This window comes from Argiope bruennichi, chromosome X1 (genome assembly GCF_947563725.1).
Source record: "Argiope bruennichi chromosome X1, qqArgBrue1.1, whole genome shotgun sequence".
NCBI lineage: Eukaryota > Metazoa > Arthropoda > Arachnida > Araneae > Araneidae > Argiope > Argiope bruennichi.
In genome coordinates this window covers 79,704,054-79,731,029 of record NC_079162.1, presented here as the reverse complement: position 1 = coordinate 79,731,029, position 26,976 = coordinate 79,704,054, and the positions used below count along the sequence as shown (strand labels likewise).

Genomic DNA, 26,976 nt, shown 5'->3' with positions numbered 1-26,976 from the left:
CCCTTATCACCAAGAGAACATCATTGAAAGACACCATTTCGGTGGTGCAGGATTGTTGGTTTGGAGTGGAATCATACTGGGTTACTGAATAAATTTGCATTTTCAAAGCATTTATCCAGACATCACCTTGGAAACACATGTACTATTGTTTAAGGGAGCCAAGGGCGCAGAATTCGTTTATGGATGACCTAATTTCTTACTTCAATAACAAAAACTACAAATTTCAAAGAAATAAATTAAAACAATAATACATGGCAAAATATTTATTTCACATTTCAAAATTTTGACAATATTGTTAAGCTGAATACATAAGTTATAAATATATATTAAATAATGAATTTTTCCTATTATATTCACACAAACAGATAAGATAATGACATAATATACATTTTTTGCAAACCTAGGAAACATTGATACACTGATTAACAACACAGAGCTAAATATATCATCATATACATAAAAAAGCTACAAATTATTTTAATAAAATTCGCTTCATAAAGCAATATTATATATATATATATATATATATATATATATATATATATATATATGATTAGGAAACATAAATCATACCCCAGATGGAGTTCACAGTTATAGTGCCCATGAGAAACGACGGCCAAGAAAATCACATCATATTCAAGTGAAGTTTACACTTAAAAAATCCTTGATGGTGACTAGACAAGAAAACCAACCAACCAACCAATTTTAAAGCAATAAATTAAAACAAGAATGCATGGCAAAATATTTATTTCACACTTCAAAACCTTCATTAGATTGTGGAACTGAATATATAAATTATAAATATATAATAATGAACGTTTCCTATTTATTACATTCACATGAACAGATAAGATAATCATATAATATATATTTCTGGCAAAACTGGGAAACATTGATAAACAGGATACAGTTAAATAAAATAATATTCAAAAAATAGTTGCACATCTTTTTAGTAAAATTCGCTTCAGAAAGCAATTATTTTTCTTTTCTTTCAAAAAGCACAACTGATATCTGTTTCGAGAAATATTAAATTAGGTTCTTAAATTAATTTGATGCCATGTAAAAAAAAATGTTTTAAAAATTTGTCAAAAGCACAACAATATATTTATTTCACTTTACAATAACAATTTTGTATTATTAAACTACAGGTGGTTATCAAAATAATGTAAACGCCTTATATTTATACAGAATCCTTAATTAGTATGGTATAGGACCGCCTATGGCATGTAACACAGCTTGGATTCGCTTCGAAATCGATTTATACAAGTGTTGAATAATGTTTAAGAGGAATATTGTACCATTCTTCCTTGAGATATTGTAAATGTTCTGGGAGCGATGCCGGTCGAGGATATCGATTCCATATTGAACACTCTAAAATAGACCATACTGTTTCTCTTATATTGAGATTGGGTGACTGTGCGGGCCAAGGCAGATGTTTAACTTCATCCTCGTGTTCATCAAACCATAATTGGACAAGTCTCGCTGCACACATAGGTGCATTATCATTATTGGAAAAGACAATCTCTTGCAGGAAACAAAGTTTGCATCATAGGATGAACCTGGTCAGCTAAAATTTCTCTAAACTTCTCCCCAGTGATCCTTCGTATCAGGGTTACGATTGGTCTAGCAGAAAACCACGACATGGCTGCCTATATCAAGACATATTCACCTCTATGCTTGACAGTTGGAAAGAGACAATCCCGATCATACGCTTGTGCAGGTGTCCTCCAAACGTGCACCTGTCCTGTTGCAGGGAAAAGTGTGAAACACGATTCGTCAGTTTCACTTTTCATCAGATTCACTTTCTTCAACTTATCAATCGACCAGGTTTTGTGAGTGTGACAATATTGTAGACGATGTTTACCATTAACATCTGTGACAAATGGCTTGGGAATTGCTACTCTGCCATAAATGTTCTGTTTATGAAGGTTCCTTCTAACTGTAATCACTGACACTGGAGAATCCAGATGGGAAATGAACACTGCGTCATTTTTCTGTTGTTTTAGACATTACAATCCGGTTCAATACCCGTCAGTCTCTTTTACTGGGCTTCTCTTTCAGCCCACTATTTTGCTTTGTCGAGCTTGTCTTGACCCGCTGTGTGTATGCTGTCATGACTTTAGATGCCGTACCTCTAGAAGCGCTTAAAAGTTGGGATGTTTCTGTCACACTTGCTCCAGTTAGATGGGCTCCTGCAATTTCGCCTCTTTGAAAATCTCAGATGTCCGCTTTTGAAAAAAATCCAAGAATTACAGAACTTCAATACAGCTAAGACATACTACCCGAATGCATACATTGCTATTTCTAGAAAACACCTGAAGGATATTATTATTATATTTTAATGCTTACGAAGAGCATTCAAAAATAACACATTTATTCACAGGTATTTCCATTATTTTGATAACCACATATATATACACACACATATAGAAAGAGAGAGAGAGATGAATAATATTATTAAGAAATTAGGTTCTGAATTGCACTCAGGTACATAGATAGATCATAGTAAAAAAAATTAAGGTTAAAATTAGAAAATTGAAATTCTATAGCCATTATTAAAATCAAATAAAAAATAGATTCTTCAGACAGCCGTGAAAAAATTACGTAAAACATCATAATTCAGAGGCGTAGCACCCAAGGCTATAAATACCTGAGTACCAGTCTTAGGGACATGCTATGAAGATAAAATTTCTAAAGGAAAATATGATTAGAAAACATAAATCATACTCCGGATGGAGTTCACAATTACTGTCCCCATGAGTAACACATGAAGTAACCATGAGTAACCAAGGAAATCACATTTTATAGTCAAATGAAGTTTACACTTAAAAAGACTTTGATGTTGACTAGACGTGAAAACCGACCAACCAATTTTAAAGCAATAAATTAAAACAATAATAAATGGCAAAGTATTTGTTTCACTTTTCAAACACTTGACTGTAATGTGAAATTGAATACATATACATTGAAGTGCCAGAAAAACTGATACAACAATCTAATATGGTGTAGAGCCCCCACGAGCACGCAGAATTGCTGCAACACGGCGCGGCATGGATTCAACTAATTAGTGAAGATATTCTGCAGACAAGTTCATACCATGATTCCTGCAAGGCAGTCCATAAAGCCATGAGAATGCGAGGTGGTTGAGAACTCCTAAGGACAGCATCTTGCAAAACATCCCATATATGCTCGATAATGTTCATGTTAAGAGAATTAGGTGGCCAAGAGAGGGAAAAAAATTCAGAAAAGTGCTCTTGAAGCCTTTCGGTAGCTATTGTAGACCTGTGAGTTGGTGCATTATCCTGTTGGAATTGTCTACGTCCGTGCGAATGCACACAGGACATGAATGGATGTTAACGTACCGCTGACCTGTCATGGTCAAGTTAAGCCGTACCAACGGTCTCATTTCATGCCAACTGTACACGCCCCATGCTATCACAGAGCCGCCATCAGTTTGAACAGTTCCTTGTAGGCATGAGGGATCCATGGATTTTCTTCACAAACCCGTACGCAGCCAGCATCCGGATACAATTGGAAACGTGACTCGTCAGACCAGACTACGTTTTCAGATGACGGTGTTGGCGAGCCCAAGCAAGACGTAGAGCTTTGTGCCACTATGTCAACAATGGTACACGAGATGGTCTGCGGCTGCTAAAGCCCATGTCAATTAGGGTACGTTGCACAATGCGTATGCTTACACTTGTTGATGGCTTGCATTGAAATCCACAGCAACTTGAGGAAGTGTTGAACGTCTATCTTGTGTAATGATTGTTTTCTGCCGTCAAGTTTTACCGGAAATCTGATATTCGCTGTACACCCTTGAAAAGATCGTGCGCCAAAATCCAAATTTCATCGCTACTTCCGAAATGCTGTGAACCATCTCTCGTGCGAAGAATATTAGTCCCTGTTGAAAATCACTTAAATCTTGATAACCCTGCGATTGTAATAGTAAAAATCGACGTAATAGCGACCTGAGACACCTGTGGTCTTAGATATGCACTGTCGGCCTTCTCGTATCATACTGATTGGTTGAACACCTCCATTATTTTCATACGACCTGCTATATCAGTTTTTCTGGTTCTTCAATGTATTATAAAAATGTATTAAGTAATGAATGCTCCCTATTACTTTTACATAAATAGATAATTACATAATATATATTTCTTTTAATACTACACTCATGTCTATAAATTAAGGATAATGCAAGTTCAGGAAAAGAGTCAGAAGAAAAACAAATGTGAATTTATTTGTAAAACCTATTTGTTAAACAAAAGATAAAAAGCAAAAAAGATGCTATATGTTTGATATCATTTATAAAAATTGCGATTTTTTGCTCCCTGGAGCTAATTACAAAAAACATTTTTAAAAACCAAAATTACATGGTTGGTATGATGGTTAATACATAGTATGTCTCCCAGACGTTGCAATACAGGCCGTACAATCAAATTATCGATCTGATCTCGGGGAATATTACACCACTCATCAAGCAATGTTCTCCGAAGTTCGGTAGATATGTAGGAGGTGGTTGACACTCTGGGCGATTCCAAGTTCCTTGGACACTTCCAGCTGGGTACACACCCATTATAAACGGAAGATAATTCTAACACGTAAAAAATCATCCAAATGCGTCCTTTGTGTCATAACTATGCGGTTATTACATTGATAGGCTTATAAAGAGCTTGCGAACAATATTACTTCTTTGCCTGTATTCCTTATACATCACTTTCTTACACTCTCGTCATTGTGACGTAATATCGGTTTCATCTGGTGGGTTCCTGCAATTTGTATATGATTTTTGAAGATGTGTGTAGTCATTTTAAGGTTGATATATGTATTTTAGAGTTCTATTTCCGCGTGACTCTGAATTATCCTTAATTTATGGACATGAGTGCAGAAAACATTGATAAACACTGATTAATAACATACAGTTAAATACAACATCATATATAAAAAACATCCACAAATTCTTTTAGTAAAATTCGCTTCATAATGCAGCATTTTTTTCTTTCAAAACGCACAACAGATATCTGTTTCCAGATATATTAAATCAGATCCTTACAGTTATCTGATGCCATGGAAAAACAATGTTTTAAAAATTTGTCAAAAGCACAACAAAATATTTACTTCATTTTACAACAATAATATTGTATTATTAATACTGCGATATATATGTAATGATATTTTAATTCTAATTTCAATTTAATTAATTTACAAGAATTTATCTAAATTTAGCCCATAGTAACTTCATTCTAAAATATTCTCTTATTTCATGATCCAATTCCACTTTCGGGTTTAATTAATCCTTTTGTAAAAATAATACGCCATCAGTACTAAGTATCAAATAAAAGTGATACTTTTGCCCTTGTCTAAGGTCACTCCTGCGGCACGTGGCCAGAAATCCTATGCTATATAAGGCAATCAATCATTTGTTCGACCCCTTTTTGCCTTCTGTTTTTGTGCTGAGTTGTGCCTTTTTGTAAATAATCATGTTTGCCTCCCGAGAGAGAATAAAACGGAATTAAAAATACAACGTCTCGTCTATGTCTTCAAACCTGCATTCTACTTAAACCAAAATATGTTACATATATATATACACACAGAGAGAAAGAGAGAAATTAAGTTCTGAATTGCTATCAGGTACATAGATATATCATATTAAAAAAAAAAAAATGAAGGTTAAAATTAGAAAATTTAAATTCTGCAGCCAATATTAAAATAAAATAAGTAATACATTCTTCAGACAGCTCTGAAAAAATTCTGTAAAATATCCTAATACAGAGGTGTAACGAACAAGCTATAAATAACTGAGGCACCAGTCTTAGGGGCCATGCTATGGAGACAAAATTTTATCTCCTTTTAAAGGAAAATATGATCAGAAAAAAAAAAATCATGCCCCAGATGGAGTTCACAATTACAGTGCCCCTAAGTAATGACAGCCAAGAAAAGCGCATTGTACTACAATGAAATTTACACTTAAAAAACCCTTAATAAATACAAGATGTGAAAAATTCGAATTATATCCACAGGGTCACCACCACTATGCCACTGATAAATTTCAATTTTGATAAAAATAGAGAACAAATTTTACAACTTTATAACACAAAGTAGACACTTTAGAATACAATTCCACATACAATAAATATTTGAAACTCATCAATTAGAGTTGAAGAACTAGCTAATGACTATAGTTGATGAAGATAATTCCTGATGATGACTGTAGGTGTGTATGAAAACCTTCGAAATGGTAATGAAAAGATGGACTATCTTTATAATCAATCCACCTCTACATTAACATTTCCAGTTTCCATACTACATTGCGAGATCAAATTCATGTTGCTTCTGTCTTGTTACAGGAAAATGGATGAAGGAACGTATTTTCACCAATTCTACTGGCGTCTCCTGTTTTCTGAAAATAGAGAAAAGACAATGTTAATTATTGGTCTATAAAAATACACAATTTCATAATAATAAGCACTGAATAATAAAAAAGATTATAAGCAAAAAATAAATTACCAGTAAAGAATATGAAGGAAACTTCAATGTTTTTAATATTCAATGTCTTTTTTTGAAAGTTCGTCACAATATCATATAATATCACTATGACAATTAATAATGAATGTGTGTATTGGCCGCTCTACAGATCAGACCGTTTGACTTACAGCTATGAAATTCGATACATATATAACATGGAGAGCGGAAAAGTGCACCTTGGAGCGATTTTTGTCTAATTTTAACTAATTAAAAATCAAGTTGCATTCTGGAAATTTCTCGCAATAATTTCGGAAAATATTACTGCACAAAAATGAATTTTAAACTGCTTCAAAAATTGCCTTTTTAATGATACAAATTTAACAATAATGCAAATTTTTGTTGAATTTCGGCAATTTTTTAAAAATATTTTTTTTACCGATTTCCAACAACAGATTACATTGTTTGTCCTGCAATTTAAACCATTTTCATTGTTTCATCAAATATATAACAGCGACATTTTCTTCCGTTTTTCAAATTTAAAGAATGGGGATACTGTTTAATATCTGTGTAATTTTGAAGGCAAGCAAAAGAAGGGAAGCTACAATATTGAGAAATTTAAAAGATATATGAAGCAGATATTTATGTTTGTAATAATGCTATGATGTTATAGAATAGTCTCCATTAAAAAAGAATCATGGACATAACAAACAGAACTTATTTAAGACAAGTAATATAACACAGCTTTATTCAGACAATTTGAGAGAATCACGGATTTATTTGAAATCAAATATAATCAATATTCCTAGTGACCAGTTGGCCGCCTAAAATGAATAGTCTGTATATAAATTACACTTGTCAGAGTTTTAAAATTTATATTTCAGAAGCGAGTCAAAAAGATAAGATTACTGATATTTTTTTAAATTTACTTTATTAAAATCTGTAATTTTTATGATTCATTTAAAATTCTAATTGATTAAAAATATGGACAAATGTATTAAATTTACTAGTTCTTTCTAGTGTCGCCCTTATCTAAAAAGGGTCCGGGTGCGAGAAATCATTTGAGATCCTAATTATTTTTGTAAAAGAGGGGGGGGGGAGGGAATGTGCAAACATGGACATATATTACAATGGTATGTTTACTTAATGCGTGATTTTGCTTTTGCTATTAATTATTTCAGGAAAATTACAATTTTTCGGAATTTCTTTTTCGATGTTTAGTACAGCAAGTGCATTTAAGTGTTCTGCACACATGCTTGACAGAAGTTAATTCTTTATTAATTTCAATTTGTTGCTGAAAAAGCTCTCAGCACTTGCTATAGTAATTGGCAAAACAAAGAAAAGCTTTAACACAGTTAATATATTTAGAAATAAATAAATATAATTATTTATTATAAATATAATTATTAATGCAATATGACTTGTCTATTATTTACATATCTATCATTCAGAATCAAATCCTGTAGCAATTCGATAAACTTTTCAATCTACATCTATGTTTACGAAGTTTTTGGAACATTTTTCTAATTTATGATTCTGAAGATTTCATATCAGTCATATCATTAAAAACCTGTCAAACTTTATTCCGCCTGTGCAATAAAGTATTAAGTACAGTGTTAAAAAATAACATCTAAATTCATCTAGCAGATTTTCTACAACTTCATCTTCTACTATTTCTAAATATAATTTTTTCTTTTTCGAATTCGTTTTTCAGGAAAATATCCTAAAATATTCGAATTATGTGGCGCTTTTGCTTCGTCTAAAAATGTGTCAAATTTTGTTCTTAAATTTTGGATTTCAGCTTTAATTTTATTGACTAAATTAAAAGCTGAGTCAAGAACAATTGTTTTTGTTTGAAATAGTTCATTGATTTATTTATTAATTTCATTGGCAATTTTGAACAATATTCCAAATAATACTAGTAAACATAAAATAAACGGCATTTCTTGTTTTGAATCTAATAGACTTTTAGCTTTACACTGATACAGCTGTATAATCATTATTTACATCAATAAATTCTAGGGCATTACAAATTTGTTCAAACTGTGCATACACAACTTTAACCGAATCTATTTTGACTTTGCATAGAGTGTCGCAAATTGATTTAAGAGTAACACTTAAATGCTTTTGTAGAATTTCTCATCTTTTTGTAGATTTGAAAAAAAGTAACATAAATGTTGAGATATCGAAAATAAATAAACAATAAAATAAAATGTTTACGACACATATTGCTTGAAAAGGCATCACAAATTAATAAATTTAAAAAGTGTGATAGGCAAGGCACATATATTGCATAAGGGTTTAGAACACTTATTCTAGATTGTAAACCATTATATACCCCTTTCATGTGCGTACCGTTGTCATATGCTGCCTTCCACAACTCATAATATCTAAATGTAGCTTACTTAATCTTTTCAGTAATTTTTGCCAGCACTTCTCCAGTCACATCAATAAACCCTAGAAATGACTCATTTATCGTTAATATTTTCTCTTCAAAATTTAAACACATAAAAATGCCTGAAGTTGGTTCTGTATGGGAAATATCAGGAGTATAATCCTTTAGGATTTTGTAGTATGGGGCTGCATTTATATTATTTCTAATTTTGTTAAGGACTACATTCCCTAACACAAAAATAATTTGTCCTTATGATCTATGCATTAAATGATGCACAATTCTATTTTTCGAATTTTTTATTTTGTTTATATCATCCAGTAGCACAACATCTTATTTATTTAACAATTCGATTAAACTTAAAAAGCTTTCATTATTAAGCATTCCTTTTATTTTTCAGGTTCCTCAAAATGGAAAATTATTAAATGCAAAAACAGAATCACAACTTCAGTTTTTTGAAATTGTAGTTTAAGTTGCCCTATTTCCTTATTTATACTAACTTATTTTGTTTTATAATTAGTCGAACAAAATATAAAAATGAATTCCAGTAACAAATAGAATTCTCATGACCTTGAATTACAGTTGACAATTTTCTCCAAATATTATATTGGGTTGGCAACTAAGAGATTGCGTCAACAGATGACTTAGTATATTCTTCACTTCTAAGATGTTTTTTGTCAGTGTGTTCAAAGCACCTAACCTATATTGTTTTCTTGTTGTTTGGACTTCCACCTTCAATTTAGAAAAAAATATATATCGATTAGTTATTTAGTTTCGTTTTTATACCAAATTAAAATTGGTAGAACAACACGTGCATTTCAGACATGTTGTATTTTTTTTTCGGAAAAGGCAAGAATGCATCGTAAGCACACAAGAAATTATGTGCCGTATATACGAATGAAGCATTGAAGGAAAGGCAGTGTCAAAATCGATTTGCCAAATTTCGTTCTGGTGAATGTTTACTGAAAAAGGCGCAAGGATCTGGTCGTCTGGTTGAAGCTCAAGGTCATTATCGATTCAGATCGTCATAGCAATACATGCGAGATTTCAGAGACGCCCAATGTATTGCATACATGTATTAAAAAAAAATTTAAACATTGTGCCGGTATCAAGAAACTTTACTTATGGATCACTCATCAGCTTAAAGAAATTTATTTGATGCAATGTATTAGCATTTGCGAATTGCACCTGAAACGCAAAAAAATTGATAAATTTCCGAAACGCTTAATTACTGGCGACGAAAGGTGGTCAGTTAATAACGTTAATCGGAAAAGATCGTGAGTGATGCAAGACGAACCATCTCAGATGACACGAAAAGCTGAGATTAAAAGCACATTCTTAAAATTTTAATATTTATATCTGTACTTGCACAATGTCTTCTATTGCAAAACAAATGAAGTCTTTTTGATTTGGACAGAAACAAATAAAAAGATTATAAACATGAAAAAAACTATCCATACCAAAAAATTAAGTTAATTTTTATAAAATTAAAAATTTTTCAACCTTTTCAATATTTCTTAAAATTAACAAACTACCAGTTCATTTAGATAGATACATCATTTTTGAAAATATTGATTTTTATGTAGGAGAACACAACCAAACAGTTTGTGTTTGATATGAAACAATTCATAAGATGCGACACAGCTAGGATGGGAAGTGTAAATTTCCGCTTACACTAATTCGCTATTTTTAGAAATTTTATTTGCAGTTTCATAAAACTAAGAACCAATAATTCCGGAAGGGCTACTACCATCATAAAACTGGCCAAATTACCATAAAAATGACGACAAAACAAAGCCATATTCAAAATGTGCTTATAGATGATTTTTTAACATTTAGCATTCCGAAAATTTAATAAAAACTTGCGTAACTCATATATATTATATATATATATTGACTTGGGATTAAAACTTTGGACATACACTCAATAAGACCAGAAAAAAAAGAAAAAATTAAAGTGTTTTTCAAATGTCAAGAAATTTCTTAAGAAATATAACAACAAAAGCCAATAATAGATTACAGATACAATTTTTCTATCTGAATACAAGAGAAATAGGAGGGAAAATGCCAGATAAGCTGACTGGCAGACTATTGTAGGACAGTTTCTAAGAATGATTCTGAACAACCATAAAATGGCCAATCTAAAGGACCTTGTAATATACAGTAAGCATGTATATACATATAGAAACAAATTGCTTCATTTTAAAAATAATTTGTTACAATTATATTAAGAATGGAAACCGAATTCAAAATTTTCATTGTCATACTCTAGTTCAGCATCCAAAATTAAAAATAATTATTTTATAAGAGAAAAAATAAATCAAAATACATTGCCCTATGTTATAAATAATATTAGTATTATTTTGATCAGGTGATTCGGTGCTAATTAGTTGTTCTCTACATAAACTGTGCTCCCTTTAGGGCAAAGAACACTAAATAAATTCCAATAAAGGTAAAAAAAAAAGGGGGGGGGGTGCAAATGGTTAAACATTTCAATTATTCCTTTTCTATATATCACTCAAGAGACAAATACTTTTCAGATGAAGACATATAATTTTAAAAATTATTACAAATAAAAATGTTTAACAGTTTCTAGAGAAGTTAGAAACATATTAATAAACAAAGAATAATAATCTAATAATTTTGGGAAGGAAGATGGATACATAAGTTAATATGCTCATTTATTAACAACAGCATTTACTAACTGAATAAGATTTACTGATATTGAATTAACCAAACATATGTATATAACAGCAAATGTAAGTAAAAATGTTTAAGAGCATTGGAGAAAGCTAGTCTAAAAGTAAAAAGACAATTTTCTCAGCATGCATATTCACAGACTTAAAAATCAGTTTTTACAAATGAAAATGCAGCTACCTCTTCTTCCTCTTTCATATGTGGCAAAAAAGAGTCTGTGAATTCCAGGAGGGCATGCTGCAGTTTCATGCCGAAATTTATACGTTCTGCTTCTGTCTTTGATGAGCAGGAATAACCATACTCCACCAAAGCGAACGTATTTAGAATGGCAATTATGAGCAACAGCAACATAATTAGATAACAGCTAGAATGAAAGAAATCTTTTTTTAAGAACTGGAATATTTTTTACAAACATAAAATTCTTATAATTTCATAAAAAATAAAGTTATTTAATTTAAAATCTTTGACTAAATATTTAATTAGTTAAAAAAAATCCAATACAACAACAAAAACCAGATTGTCTGAAAAACAATTTTCTATTTTAGCCTAAATTTTGTTATGGATATTTCTAAATTATTTACACCGTATTTAAAATTATTCTGTGCTACAAACTGATGGATTACATAATTTTTCTTTCTACTATAGTATGCTATTCCGAGTTGATTATGCAACCATTCAATCGGTTTTTTAATACAAAATTATAAAAGGATTCAGGTTATCTCATTAGATTTTTTTTTTCACATAAAATAGAAAATCCTCTCATGTTAAATCTTTTTTACTTAGAATTAATTTAGCTATTAGTCCTAATTCTGTTTGAAGTTGTTTTTGCATAATTTGACTATTATATTTGCTTTTCTTTCACTCAGAATTTCTATTTTTCTTTTCTGGTACACCTTAATAAAGCTTGCATCTCTTGAGAAAATAAAAATAATAGGTAACAATGTCCTCAAAATATTTTTACATATTCTCTAATAAAGGAGTTATCCACACTCTTCCTGCATAAGATTGCGGACATTAGGCAAAGACGTGAATAGCAAAAGTGCTCAGAATTTTATTTTCAGTCTCACACTTGAGAGTTATGTGTTTATTTTTGAGTCAATGCATTCAACAGACATACCTAATTCCAAAATTTTCCAAAGGAAATTTGTCAAAACTTCAAATTTGAATTTTTTTGATGATTATAATACTTTTTCACAGTATACTTTGTATACAAGAAAGCAAATAAATTGTTTCTAAAGATTTTGTAAACTATTTTTGTGGTATAGCAGCATGTATTAAGTGATTTAATTATCTTCTTTTAAAAATTTTTATAAAGACAAATCCTCAATTTCATAAACATTTCTTCTAATTCTGTAAAAGAAATTCATTAACTGCTTGTTTCTGGTTTTCGCATTGTTATCATAGTATAATATTATTCAGTTGATTTTTGTATTATTTTCTTTGTTCAGAGGATTGTGTATTATATATATCTGCATTTTTAATTTTGAAAACCTTTATAAAAAAATTTGTTTTAAAAGTACAAAAAATTCATAGATATTTTTGATTTTGTTAAAAATTTCTCAACATAATAGTATGTTATATACCCATCAAATGCATTTCTAGTATCAATGATAAAACTACTTCTGATAATATTATTATAAATCTGTAATACCATCCATTTGCCATGTTTAACTTATGGTAAAGAAGAGAAATTTAGAGAGATTCTCGGATCAATGACCCTCGACCTTGGCAACAAAAATGAAGATTCCGGAGAAAGCAAGAACCGTGGCTATTTCTCTATGAAGAAGTGGAATTCTGTGAAATGGTTCATTAATAATAACTAACCAAAGATCCTTCAAGAAAATTACCAATGAAGAATTACAGACAGTGGCAAAGGATTTTTATACCAACCAAAAGCTAAATTTTTTCATTAATTATTTATAATTTTTAACCCTCTCATCAACAATCCGGCCATGCAAATTCGTTTGAAATAAAACTAGCCTGACAGCTTAGAATTTGAACTAGTTGTTGGCTAGGTCAAGAATGAAAGGGTAAAAAAGAATAGCATAAAATTTAATTGAACACTAGAAGTGTAACTGGAAGGCAGCTAAATAAAATTATTCAAAATAACTGTTTTGATTAATTATTATTAACTCAATAACTTTCTTTTATTAATAGCGATAGATTTTCAATATATATGCAATTGTAAAAAGTAAACTACAAAACTACATATTACTTCACCTCATTTTTCTTTGGAAAAATTTATCTATTCTTATTAAAATCTGACACCTACTGTCACCTGACAAATATTTTCCACCCCACTTGTTCCCCTCACTATGTTTCATTAAAACATTTCATACATATTTACATCTTCACTGTTATTCTTTATTAAATTATATATATATATATATATATACACACATACATAGGGTGTGTAGTGAGAAAATGCTGCATAAATTATTATTATATTAATAAATTAATATAATTATATTATAAATTATTATATAAATAAATATTTACTGTGTAAAAATACCTGAATTAAAATATTAACCTCTATTTTAAAATTAAAAATAAAATAAAATCAATAAGTTCAAATTTTACATTAAAAATAAATTATTAATAATTAGAATAAAAAATATTTTCCAAATGTTGTCATTTCAAAAATATTTTGAATTGGATTTCTGCAACACAATTTAAAATGTCATGCCGTTAAGCTGGAAAATAATGAATAAAAATAGAGTATTTTAAGTGAACTTTACCTTTTCCTGTAACAAGTTTTGTCTTTTTTTATAAGTTGTCTTTATAATTGTATAAGTACCATCATACCAGAAGAATAAACTATCCAAGTCAAGTTTCATAAAAAGCCTGGAAAAGTAAGAATAAATAGAAGTTTTCAAGTAAAGATGAATTATACAAATAATATAATTATACAAGCATAATATGAAAATTAAAATATGTATTCTCCAACTTAGAATGCCATATAGAGTATTATAATACTTTCAGCTTCCCATTGTTAATATTTTCCTACAGTTACAATTTTTTTTAACTTCAGCATGTCTTCTCACACAATCAAACATATTAATATTATTAAACATCTGGATTTCCTACTTCCATTTAAAACAAAGTGCAATATTTTATGCCTAAGAATTAAACAGAGTTATGAAATAAATAGGTTATATAAATAATTATTCTTTATTATAAGTAAAAAAATATTTTAATTAATTAATGCTCAAAGATAACATCAGATTGTCACTTCTAGGTTCACTAAATAAATAAGAAAAATCTAATGTTCAAAATAACTTTTTATAATTATTATAAAAAGAACACAAAGGAATTCAGAAACAAGACATGCTATAAACAGATAATAATACATTCATGCATACACAATATAAAGACATTGTTCTTTGAAATCCCTTTCAATGAAGAAATATAAAAGATCTCCCTGTTTTTTTACATCTAAATTAAATTACATCATAAAAATTCCTTTCTTTATCTCAATAAAATTAAATTACAATTGAATAATTTTTTAGAATTTGTAAATGAAACACTTTTTGTTTCCTTCACAGTATTTCAACAAAGGAATGCATAAACAATAAATAAATTTTTGGGAAATAATTAAAAAAATTTCTGTACCTGATAATTTTTCAAGAAAAGCAACTGAAATTTCAGTTTCAAATGATCATCATTCATCACACAAACACATTATTTGTTATGAATGAATGATATATTTTTTTTAATATTGCAGAATTATCGATATTGCAATAAAAAGGAATTTTAAAAAATGTAATGGGTATCCGTTAATAAAAAATGCAAAAAATAGCATTTATATATAGAAAATATTAATAAGAACATGTAAAAAATAATAAGACAGAAACTACCATTAATGAATGCCATGTTATTCCAAATTTAAATGTTTATTTCAAACAACTTTACACTCCTTAACTGATCACAATCAATTTTCTTTAATTCCTCATGTTTACTTAGAAAAAAATAATTCAATTTTTATTCTGAAGCATAATCATTGTTGCATGTAATTTGTATTTTTAAAAATAAATATTTAAACAGGGATATGACTCCCGAGATTTAAATTTACATCAATGTCGAACATTTTTGTTATGTCTTGTTCTTTATTTTTATTATCTATAAAAAGACTTTGAAAAAAATACTTCAATTTGACTTCCAGTTAATACTGTTTGCAACATATTTTGCAATATTCATGTTTGGAAAGTTCTATAATTTTTTTCTCTCCACATGTCAGTTATGAATGAAATAAACATTTAAAAAAGTAAAATAAAAGAGCCCTCATAAATATTTGAAATAAAATATTATTTACGCTTGAATTCAAATCAATGGTTAAAAGATTCTAGTTTTCTGCTACAGGGAAATTAATACGATTTTTTATATCATGGCAAATTGAAAATAAGCATAATAATAATAAATAAATCCTTGGATATTGACATTCATTAAAGGCAATAATAATTGAAAATATATTTTAAAATACAGATTTAAAATTTTGGCAATCTCTCTCCATTTTTCGTTATTTGTATTTTCTACTTATTACTTTCAAATTTTAGTTAAGTATATTGATAGATTACTTAGGCGATAATTAAGTAAGGTCATTTCATTGCGACTAACGTAACATTGACAAGATTTTAAAAAGCTATAATACCGCAAAATATTAATAATCTCGGGGAAAACCATTTACATTAGATTTTAAATAACATATCTATCCATAAATTCTTTCTAGAATATAATGGTTTAAACACATAAAATAAATTTTTAGCCTTGTGACAAATATAATAATTACCACATAAAACATTAAAATAATTTAAATACAACAATTATTACAAATCAAAAGGCCAACTTACCATAAAAAATGCTTTCGGAGACGTTTGAGATGTTTAATTTCTAAATTTGCGCCCATTTTTATTAAAATCATTTGCACTGCAAATGCAAAACAAATATTACCATGAAAATGGGCAAAGAAAATGTAGTGACGAACTGTTACAAACTCCTATATCAGAAGCTTGGAATTAGTGCAACCTAACGTTGATTGGATGCTCATATGACGTCACTAACAACTCGGCAACCATAGACGGTTGGCAAGTTATCTGTGCTGGCTTAAAAAAAAAGATATCCACTGGCATTTTTCTTTTGAAGGTATTTAATGTGGAAAGGATTACATGTGCTTATGAAACGCTGAATTCTACAATAAGCAATATTTAAATGCCCATTTGTCCCGCGTCCATAAGCAATCTGCTGAAGAGCGATATAAAAACTTTTCGAGTATTTATTGCGATAAGAAATTTTCTTTAAACACCAAATACAAACCAAACACCAAGTTAAAGGTTATAATAATCATAAGGAAATTAACTTGCCTGTTCAGTGCTAAAAACAAAATTGCATTTTAAGATATTTCCCATTTAAGACTACATTTCTGGTACCCACCCCTATGGAAACTGTGTCAAAAAAATCAATTCCTTTAAAAGAAGGGCTCTCAACAAGTAAAAGAAATTTTGACCACTTATATCTTTAAACTTGTATGCATCTTGAAGATAATATATTTAGTTGCTAATTTTTTAATGCACAAAAATGAATTGTTTGTTATGCAAATAAAGTATATGAATAGTATTCTCTTAATTTTTTAAAATTTTTATTTTGCAACATTGTCTTCACAATTTAGTTTTTAAATAAAGAAAACACATTTCTGTTCTTTGACTTTTTTCAATTCCATTTTTAAAAATAAACATTAAATATTTTTCTTATGCTTGTTCAGTGACAAATAACTACTCTAAACTTGTTCATTTCAAATGTATGAAATTAGTGGAATCAAAATTCTACAGTCATTAAAAAAAATTCAACTCTGAGATTTTTAATGCATCTCCATGTTTTGCAATTTCTGGTATCTACAAAAGACATCTTTGGAATTATGTCTATCTGGGAACACAATCACTCAAAAGCTGACTGAGTTATAGAATTAAGATTTGAATTGTGGTTTCAATTCAAAAACTCTAGATTAAAAAAAAAAAAAAAAAAAAAAACTTTATTTATTATTTAAGTTTTTATTTAAAGTAACATTTTCAAAGAATCAAATGCCTGAGCATTAAAAACCACAAGATAATCTTAACTGGCCTTAAAATGTGTTATTCATAATGCCTTATCCATATTGTTTAGTAACTAATTGCAATTTTGTCATAGCAATGCATTTTGCAAAAAAAAAAAAAAAAAAACGATATTAGCCAAATATAAAACTAGCAAAAATCACAGATTTTAACTCTTATTTTGCTACAGGAAAGTTTTTCTCTCCTAAAATTGCAAATGAGTTTTCTTTTATTGAGATTTCAAACATAACATTATTTACATTAAATTTAGAAGCAAAATAATATATGACAGTTCATAATAAAGACGAATCCTGTCTATGAAATAAACCGCAAAAAGAGGGTGTGTGTGTCTACTATAGGTCAAGTACATACAACAGATTCAGCTACAAAGTAATTTACAATCCTTGTTTTTGAAATCTTGTTACAAAATTACTTTTGACGTAAATAATATGAATGAATATACTTTCAGAATAATTAGCATTTAAAAACTTAAATCTTATCAGCAATGTTTAATAATATGGAGGGTTAACCCTACACATGTCATATTAGTAATTCCTTAAGATTTATGATCATTTAAAAAATAAATTCTTGGTACTCATTAATTGTGCTATAATATTATTTTAGAACAAATATAAAAAAAGAGGATACCCTTTTTAAAGTATAGAGAGTTAGTTTGTCTGCCAAAAAGGCAGTAATTTGCCAAGAAAGGTAAATCTATGCTTTGTCTCACGTGATTCAGAAAGCCAATGAAAGTTGAGATGCTGAGATGCGTGCTTGTGGTACAGACGCTTGTTATAATGACGATTCAAATTAGATGCAAAAAGGTTACAGTTAATAGATATCGAAATATTTGAGAAATTGAAGAAATATGTTTAGATGATGTTTGCTTCCGAGAGATTGCAACAAAAGAACGGCACAAGAAATGTTCGGCTGTTCGATTTTAATTTTATTTCCAGTGCGTAACTCTGTAGACATAATCGACGATTTTTTGAATAACAAATAATATTTTTATTTCTATTTTTAAACATTTGTTCCAAATATCTCTTATTTCACTCATACAGTTAAAAAGAAATTGTTAATTAGTATCAAATATAAAATTTATGAATTGTAATTAATACTTAATTTGCTAATTTAAGTAACGTTTGATTGATTTAATTTAAATATTTCAGATTGCTTTTAAATTTTAATTTTTTTCAAATCTATTTACTTAATTTATTTATTGGAGTAAAATATTTTCTAAAAAAGTTGAATAAAAAAAATGTTATTCCTTTAAAATTTTCACTTTAGTTCTATATTCCGCCAGTAGATGGCACCTGCAGAATAAACAGAAGGCATATGATTAGAAGGTTATTTCACAGGCAATTAGAAATAATCTTTATGGGATAGAGCTTTGTCAAGTAATACTATCGGGAATCAAGGTCGCAGATACCCTAAGCGGAGCGGTGACTTCACACTTGCTAGCACTTTCCTGTGAATTCTCCAATTTCAGTGATATGCGATTCAATGATACGGTAATTTGAAGAACAACCGTTCCGTTCACTTTTCAACCCATTCACAGATTTCTGTTTTTCTCTATGAATTCAATTAAGTGGATAGGAAAATGGCTACCCTACCTACTTGTGCTAAAATGGTATAAGCCATTTAATCCGAAACGTTCTTTCTTGCGGAAAACTGTGCATCCATTTAGCGATCGTGCATGTGATGCCATGTCGGAGACATTTAAAAGTGAGGTCATCTATAGGAACTGAGTCGAAGGCCCATTTGAGATTGACACTACCAATAATAACTACAAAAAATTGTTTGTATGTGTCTTCAGAGATTGCTGGATAAATTTTATATGTTGCTGTTTGGCTATCTCTGAATGGAATATAACCATGTAAGTTTGCAATAATTTTGCTGCAGCAAGTTAAATATTTTGTAATACGACATGCTAAGATGCGTTCGGAAATTGTTACAAAAAACTTAAGTTAGAGCTATTGGTATATAGGAAGTTATTTTTATTTTATCCTTGCTTCGTTTTGGTACTGGAACTATGTATGCATGTTTCGAATCCTTTTTAAGTAAAAAGAAATTTAATTGCTGTTGGAAAATATTGAGAATTTTGCAAGGAACTGTAACGTCAATTATTTTTAACCAGGCTGCCGGGATATTATCTGTCTATTTCTCGTTCTTCCGTATGGCTCTTTTGAGCACCAAGATTTTAATACTACTATTCAAAAATTGGTTGTCATTACTTTAGTCCATCGGAATAGGCTCCAGTCCATATTTAAGAGACGCAAAAAAATTTGCGATAAGTTTTCTTTGAATTTTTGAACTGCTTATATTAAAATGCTTTTATTAAACTGCTTATAAATTTAAATCAGGATTAGTATGATGGATACCTTGTTTAGCATTTTAAAAACCTTCTAGGATTTTGAGAAATTCTGCTTATGCTTTCCCAATACTTAGATTTCTCTCTTTTAATACTAAATTTTTGTTTTCTTCTGCATTTTTTGTTTTTTATCCAATCTGATACAGATATGTTCCTCGATGCTTTTTTCCACAAGTATTTTTTTTCAAACGGCTGAAATTGTCACAAGCAGAATTCCACCTCGGTGGGTAAACCTTATTGGGTAAAATTCTTTCGAAGCATGTTTAGATATAATTTGTGAAATTTTGCTAATAACCATTTCTATAGTCAATTGTTTAATTAATGTGAGAATTTCGCTTGTTTATTGAGTGATTGAATTCTGCTTAACAGTTTTGAAATATTTGAGAGATTAAATAAAGATGGTTAGATGATATTTACTTCCAAGAGACGCCGGCGTCCTGGCATAGGGGTAGCGCGTCTTCCCCGTGATCTGGGCGTACCGGGTTCGAGTCCCGGTTGGAGAATGGTTGTTCTTCTGTTGTTCTATCTGTGAGATGTGTGAATGTGCCCTCCTGTAAAAAGGGGTTGTGCAAGCGAATGAGTGATGCGTGAGTAGCAAAGTCGTACTCTTAGCCCTAGTTGTCGCTGCTATAAAAAATAAGAGACCCCTCAGGCTTAAATCGCTGTCTTCGTAACAGCGGGCTTGTCAGTGGCAAGTGCCATAAGAAACAAACAAACAAACAACAAACTTCCGAGAGACAGAGATGCACAATCCACTATTTTTTGAAGAGCAGTTAATTTTGCTATTGCTATTTTTAAATATTTGTTCCAAATATCTGTTATTTCAATCATGTTATTAATTAAAAATTATTTATTAGTATCAAATATAAAATGTATTAATTATAATTAATATTTTACTATTTTAAGTAACATGTGATTGAATTAATTCATGTATTTCAGTTTACTTTTTTATTTTGATTTTTTTTCAAGACTCTTTATTGATGATGATGTCGTGTCCGCGTTACCACGGTAAGGGGGTGCAGTAGCTTCTGAGGGTATAGACACCTGAGCAACCGAAGGCAGAAGTCTGACTTCTAACTCATATGGAGATGAAACACACACATTCGCTTGCACAACCCCTTTTTACATGGGGGGGGGGGTAAATTCACACACCTCACAGATAGAACACAGATGAAAAACAACCATGCCTGAACCGGGATTCGAACTCGGGACACCAAGATCACGGGACAGATGCGCTACCTCCATACCAGGACGCCGACAGAGCAGTTTATTAAATTTATTTATCGGAGTAAAGCATTTTCTGAAAAAGTTGAATTAAAAATATATGTTATTTTTTTAAAAATGTCTACTTTAATTTTATATTCTGCCAATAGATGGCACCAGCAGATTGTACTGATTGAATGCCAACCGAAAGTCATGTTACAGGCAATTAAAATGATCTTTATCTGATAGTGCATTATCAAATGCGAATATCGAAAAGTCAGGGCCGCTACCATTAAGCAGAGTGGTGTCTTCACAGTGGAGTCACCGCTCCGATAAATTTCAATGATCTGCAATTCACTGATACGATAATTCCAAGAATAACCTGTTCGTTCACTTTTCAACCCATTAACAGATTTCTCCTTTTCCCTTTATTCCCGTTCAGGGGATGGGACCCTCATGACACAAGAGAAGAATGTTTTGTGTTTCTAAGATTTCCCTTCCACCCCTTGGAGGGTCGGGGTTCAGCTGATACCCCTTCTTTTCTTTCAGAGATGTCGGCTCAGGCCACTTAAGTTTTGACCGCGTAATGTCAATATGGGGAGTTGTTCCTTTGCGGTTTTAGGTTGAAGGAAATACACGATTCTTTTTATTCGTTTTCTACTTATAACATATTTGCCTACTGCAGACTTTAAGATTTTACATTAATAGCGTACATAAAATTGAAATCGACTGATTCCTTCGATGTGTCTTTGATACATTCACATAAGAATGATCGATCGTGTATTAATTTTTAAGCATTATAAAATATTTTTATTTTTACTTTTTAATGCATTTAAATACAAATTTACATTTTTAATACATACAAATTTGTATTTTAATACATGCTTGGGCATCAATTCTCTAAAAATGAAATTCATTTAATTTTAAAAATTGATATATGATACATGTGAAAGGCGGCTGATGTGCTTGCCAAGAATGGCTGTGATCTTCCAATGGACTCCCACTGAGATCCACTTCCTGGGAAAACATCGTTTGCTTTTAGCGTGGCGCCGTACTCCATCTCATCAGTGGTATGCTGGAAACTGCCCTGGCCTATCAATAACATGCTGTGGCCCTCGGCCTTTCCAATCGGCCATGGCCAGATTTCATAGTGGCCATTTTAAGTGTTTAAGGTTTCAGAATGGGGAGAAGACTTTCCAACCCTGTTCCTGCTCCCAACCAGCTAGTCCTGTTCACCTTCTTTTTTGTCTTGGCGCTTCTTATAAGCAGCTGCTCTGGTTGAACGGGACTTTCTGCAGATTTATGAGGAACTGAAGCGACGGGGCCTCCTGGCCCTGGTCTAGGCTTTCATTCACCAGGGGGATGTGTAACAACAACAACAAATTGATATATATATATATATATATATATATATATATATATATATATATATATATATATATATATATATATATATATATATATATATATATATATATATATATATTTTAATATTTGAGAAAACTGAAATTTATGCACTAAATCTCTAGACTTTTTCCAAATGCTCTCAATCAATAACAAATTCTCAGAATGAAATAGCATTTTCTATAATAGTAAAAGAATTGATAATAGTTAAAGTCTGGTATCTCTAACAGTTAAAGAATTGACTTGGAAGCAAACAAAATCGATTACCTTTATTTTTGTTTAGAGTAGCAGTGCCCATTACTATTAATTTCATGTTGAGAAGATATTAGTTAATTTTCAGGCGAATTTTTTCCCCTTCTCTTTTTTTTTTTAAATCGCAATTCTCAAAAAGAAAAAGAAAAAAAAAATCAGAAAATTTGATATTTGACTCAGTAATTATGTTTGAGGCATGAAGTTTTTTAAAATCGGTAGAAATTGTTTCATTTTAAATCATTACATTATAAATTTTATTTTCGTTATGAAATATTTTTAAGACATTTTTATCGGCTATAAGTTTAGAATATAATATTTCAAAGCATTCCATTTGCCAAAATAATTTCTTTTAATTCCTAAAAATATATAGTTTTGCGAGACACAAACACGCATTTAGCTATATCCTATATGATACTGATTTTTTAAACGTTTTCTAAGAAACATGACTGAAAATTTTACACTAGACATTTAAAAAAAATGCAGAATTTATTTTAATATTTAAAAATGTTAATTTTAAGGTATTTTAGTTTTGATAATCAATATTTTATAATTATTGGAGTTTATGATTTTTTTATATAGTTTAAGTTCGTTTATTTATTAAAACTTTCTCTGGAAAAAAAAATACAATTTCAATAAAAATAATGTGCAGACAATACAATCTAGAATATACATGATTGACAATCGAAAGGCTGATTGCAACTCTTTTTCAGCAATTTATCTTCCTTTACTTTCAGGAATTTCAATTCGATTTTTTTTTTTTAAATCTTTAGTTTAGATGGATTGAGACTCAGTAAACATTACTGGTATTTTCTTGAAATTATTTTTTTTCTTGCAAATTTATGACATATAAAGAAGATATGAAGAAAAACAGCAGCTTCAATTAATATGCTGGTTCCTTGTTGCTCAAAAGCCCCTTTTAAAATGATTTCAAATGTTATTCTCAGAAATTCCTCAAAGGAAGATAAATTTCCTTAAGTTTTATAAATTATTATATTAAATTCATAGATATGGGAATTTTATCACTAACATTTTTAAATATAGCATTTAAAAATTTAAAAAAAATAAGGTTAACCTTTATTTCACTTTAAATATAAGAAACAAAAACATAACCATACTTTCCTAACTTATATCCTTAATATAGTACTGAAGACACATTAATTTTACTGTCATTTTTCAGGAAGTTTCATTAAATATTTAAGAAATCGAAAATCAGCCCTATTTTTGAAGTTTAAATTATAAAACATTTTTATTTACAAAATACTTTTTTAATTAACTTTAAAACGTTTTTAACGTTGGAAAAAAAAAACGTTCCTACTTTTTTTTATGAGTTGTAAATAATAAAGTATTTTAAACATTTTTGATTTTCTAAACACGAAAAAATTCATCATCCTGATGATGCTCCTGACGTAAGCGGATAGCGAGAGAACAATCATGAAACATAGTGAATATTACTCATTTTCTCCAGTTAAATCTGAGCATGCCCAGAGACACTGTTCATAAAATTTCTAAGTCAGTTAACATTGTATGATCGTTCTTTCGCTATCCGCTTCTACATCAAAAAACCTCGGAAAACCAGAAGTGGGGGGAAAAAAGACGAAATGCACGTTACTTAAGGCACGCATGTTCCAGGAAAAGACCTCCTCCCCCCTCCAATTGTTGTTGGACTTCATGCAGAGTTTCACATTTCACGAACTAAAAATAAATTTTGCACAGTTTAAAAAATATGAATATAGTCAGAGGATTTCATTTACATTATCTTGTTCACTGTTACTTAATTAATAAAGGAAAACATTCTCTTACAAAAAGACTCAAATAGATGAGGCCAGCTTCAAAGCGATACAGCTCATTTGCAAGTAATTTTGTGTAAGGCTGAGATGCAAAAGTATCGTTGGAATAAATAGAAAGATACCTATAAGTTTTAAATCTTATATAAACAAAATAAAACAAATTAGCCTTGTGGAACTAAAGGAACTTTTCTACCATTTTTAAAGTTTATGTAAAGGAGCAGAGATTACTAATTGAGTTCTTCGAAATATAATGTGAAACTGACAAGTTAACCAGCAAAAGCATTTTGCTCTAAAAAGTTTCAGATAATTAAGTAAGTGAATCACACGATAATGTAGGAAATGTAGCGAATTAACGTACATAATAAATCTAATTCCAGGAAATTCTAATTTTATAATTCTTCTAATAGAAAGATAGGAAATTAAATGTTGAATATTTTTTCATTATTTTCAGAAAAGGGTATGAAATTAAAGTTTACCTAATTTCGCCGCTGTTTGGTTAATTCATCTAAGTTAATGATTAACAAATTTTCTAAAATTTAACAAAATGAAACATTATCTCCGAATTTTATAATAGATTCATAGGCGTTGCATAGATAGTTCTTTTAAGTTTTTTAAGTATCTTTTTTAATTATCTTATGTAAGAAAGTATTTTATCTCCATTCATAAGAAATGTAAAGTATCAGGCTGCATTTGGTTGGCTCAGTTGATCCACAGTTTGAAAAGTTTACATAAAATCAATAAATTCCTGATTAGTAATAGTTTGACAAGAGAATATATATATATATATATATATATATATATATATATATATATATATATATATATATATATATTCGTCTGAGAAGAGGAAGAAGGAGGATTAAGTACACAATTGTTAAATTCTGAGGTGGAGAAAGTTCTCTTGCACTTTTTAGTATTTTTAAAACAATTCAGCAATACAATTTAAAATTCAGCAATAAAACTCAAATAAACTCCTCTGCTTTGTATCTCTTCTCAAAAGGAATTATACAATGAAAGCCTCTTTATGTGATCGCGGCCACGGCTAATATTACTTCACTTTATATTACCGCGGCCAATTCACTTTATATTAGCAAAATCTTCTGGCCCCGAACTGATGTATTAAAAAGTATACAAAAATTTCCATTTAGTGCGATCACAACATCGTTTAATGTTATCAATTTTTAAGTAAAGAACTGAGTGATATACCATTTGTATAAAGAGACTAACATTCATGGAATTCTTTGTACACTACTAAGAAAACAAATGGACTCGGAGTCATTTTCTCTATGGGATGAGGATTCATATTCTTTTGTCTGGTCAAATGCAATCTGGATTGCAGAAATGTATTTACTGCAACTGGATTACGAAAGAAAAAGGGATTTAAAAAAACTTATTTGTGTGTTAAAGGTAAAATTGAAATCCTTAAGAGATATAAGAAGTTTCCTCAAATAATATAGTGCAGCTGAAATTTTGAAAGTCTCTTTTTAAAATTTTGAAAAATCATAATTTTTTTTTTTTTTTTTTTTTTTTCGTGAGCAAGACCAAACTATAAACGTCAATAATTCCGAAGAAGACAAATGTATTGAAAAAAGCTCTTCAACATAAACCAAAATGTGTCAAGCATTCGATATTTTGAAATGCGGTGTGCAACATCGGTCAATAAATTTTTAAAAACAATACAAGTACGAACTTCATACAAGTGCACTATTTCGAAATAATTATTAATAAGTAACAATTAATGAATTCTTTAACTTTTATTTTTGAAATAAATTATCGACAGCCTTGAAACGCTATTTTCCCCTTTCCTTTGATCAGATAAAAATATAGTTGATTTTACCCAATATGTTTATTGTTATCAACTGGTTAATATTCTCAAAATTTTAAGTCCTGAAATGACCTGCTCTACATCAAGATATGCTGAATGCTCCAATAAAGCTATCAAAAGGAGTTTTAAAAAATCTGTAATTCTCGAAATTTAATATTGTATGAGTGGCATTTTTTATTGACCTTCTAGCATTAAATAAATAAATTTCCAAAAAATAATATATATATTTGCCATATTATATAAAGTTTCATACTTCATGAAAAAAAGTGATAAACAAAATTTAAAAGAATTTATCATAAAAATATATTCAGTTTTTCTAAAGGAAAAATTGAAAATAAAATTAATTAAATTCAAGCGGTTTTATTCTGCAATTAATTTCTGTGGCATAAAAGAAAATAAAAAGTCCCAAATTAAAAAAAAAAATGGATAAATAGGGAGGAAATATAATTTACAGCATAACAATGAGTGACTTTGAAAATGGTAATGAATTAAATCGT

The 26,976-nt window shown here is 29.6% G+C and overlaps 1 protein-coding gene across 2 annotated transcripts; it reads right to left on the bottom strand.

Moving 5' to 3' along the window:
• Positions 1-276: 276 nt before the first annotated feature.
• Positions 277-16,525, bottom strand: LOC129958698 (uncharacterized). Of its 2 annotated transcripts, XR_008783282.1 has the most exons (4): positions 16,405-16,525; positions 14,296-14,401; positions 11,738-11,921; positions 277-6,406 (listed from the first exon to the last, which is right to left on the bottom strand). XR_008783282.1 is itself a non-coding variant. In XM_056071345.1 (3 exons), the coding sequence occupies exons 1-3, from the start codon at positions 16,473-16,475 to the stop codon at positions 11,709-11,711; spliced, it is 390 nt and encodes a 129-aa protein (XP_055927320.1). In that variant the 5' UTR covers positions 16,476-16,519; the 3' UTR covers positions 11,585-11,708. The 2 variants fall into 2 exon arrangements, 1 of the variants encoding a protein (XP_055927320.1); XM_056071345.1 differs by lacking the exon at positions 277-6,406 and having other exon boundaries at positions 11,585-11,921; positions 16,405-16,519.
• Positions 16,526-26,976: the final 10,451 nt, after the last annotated feature.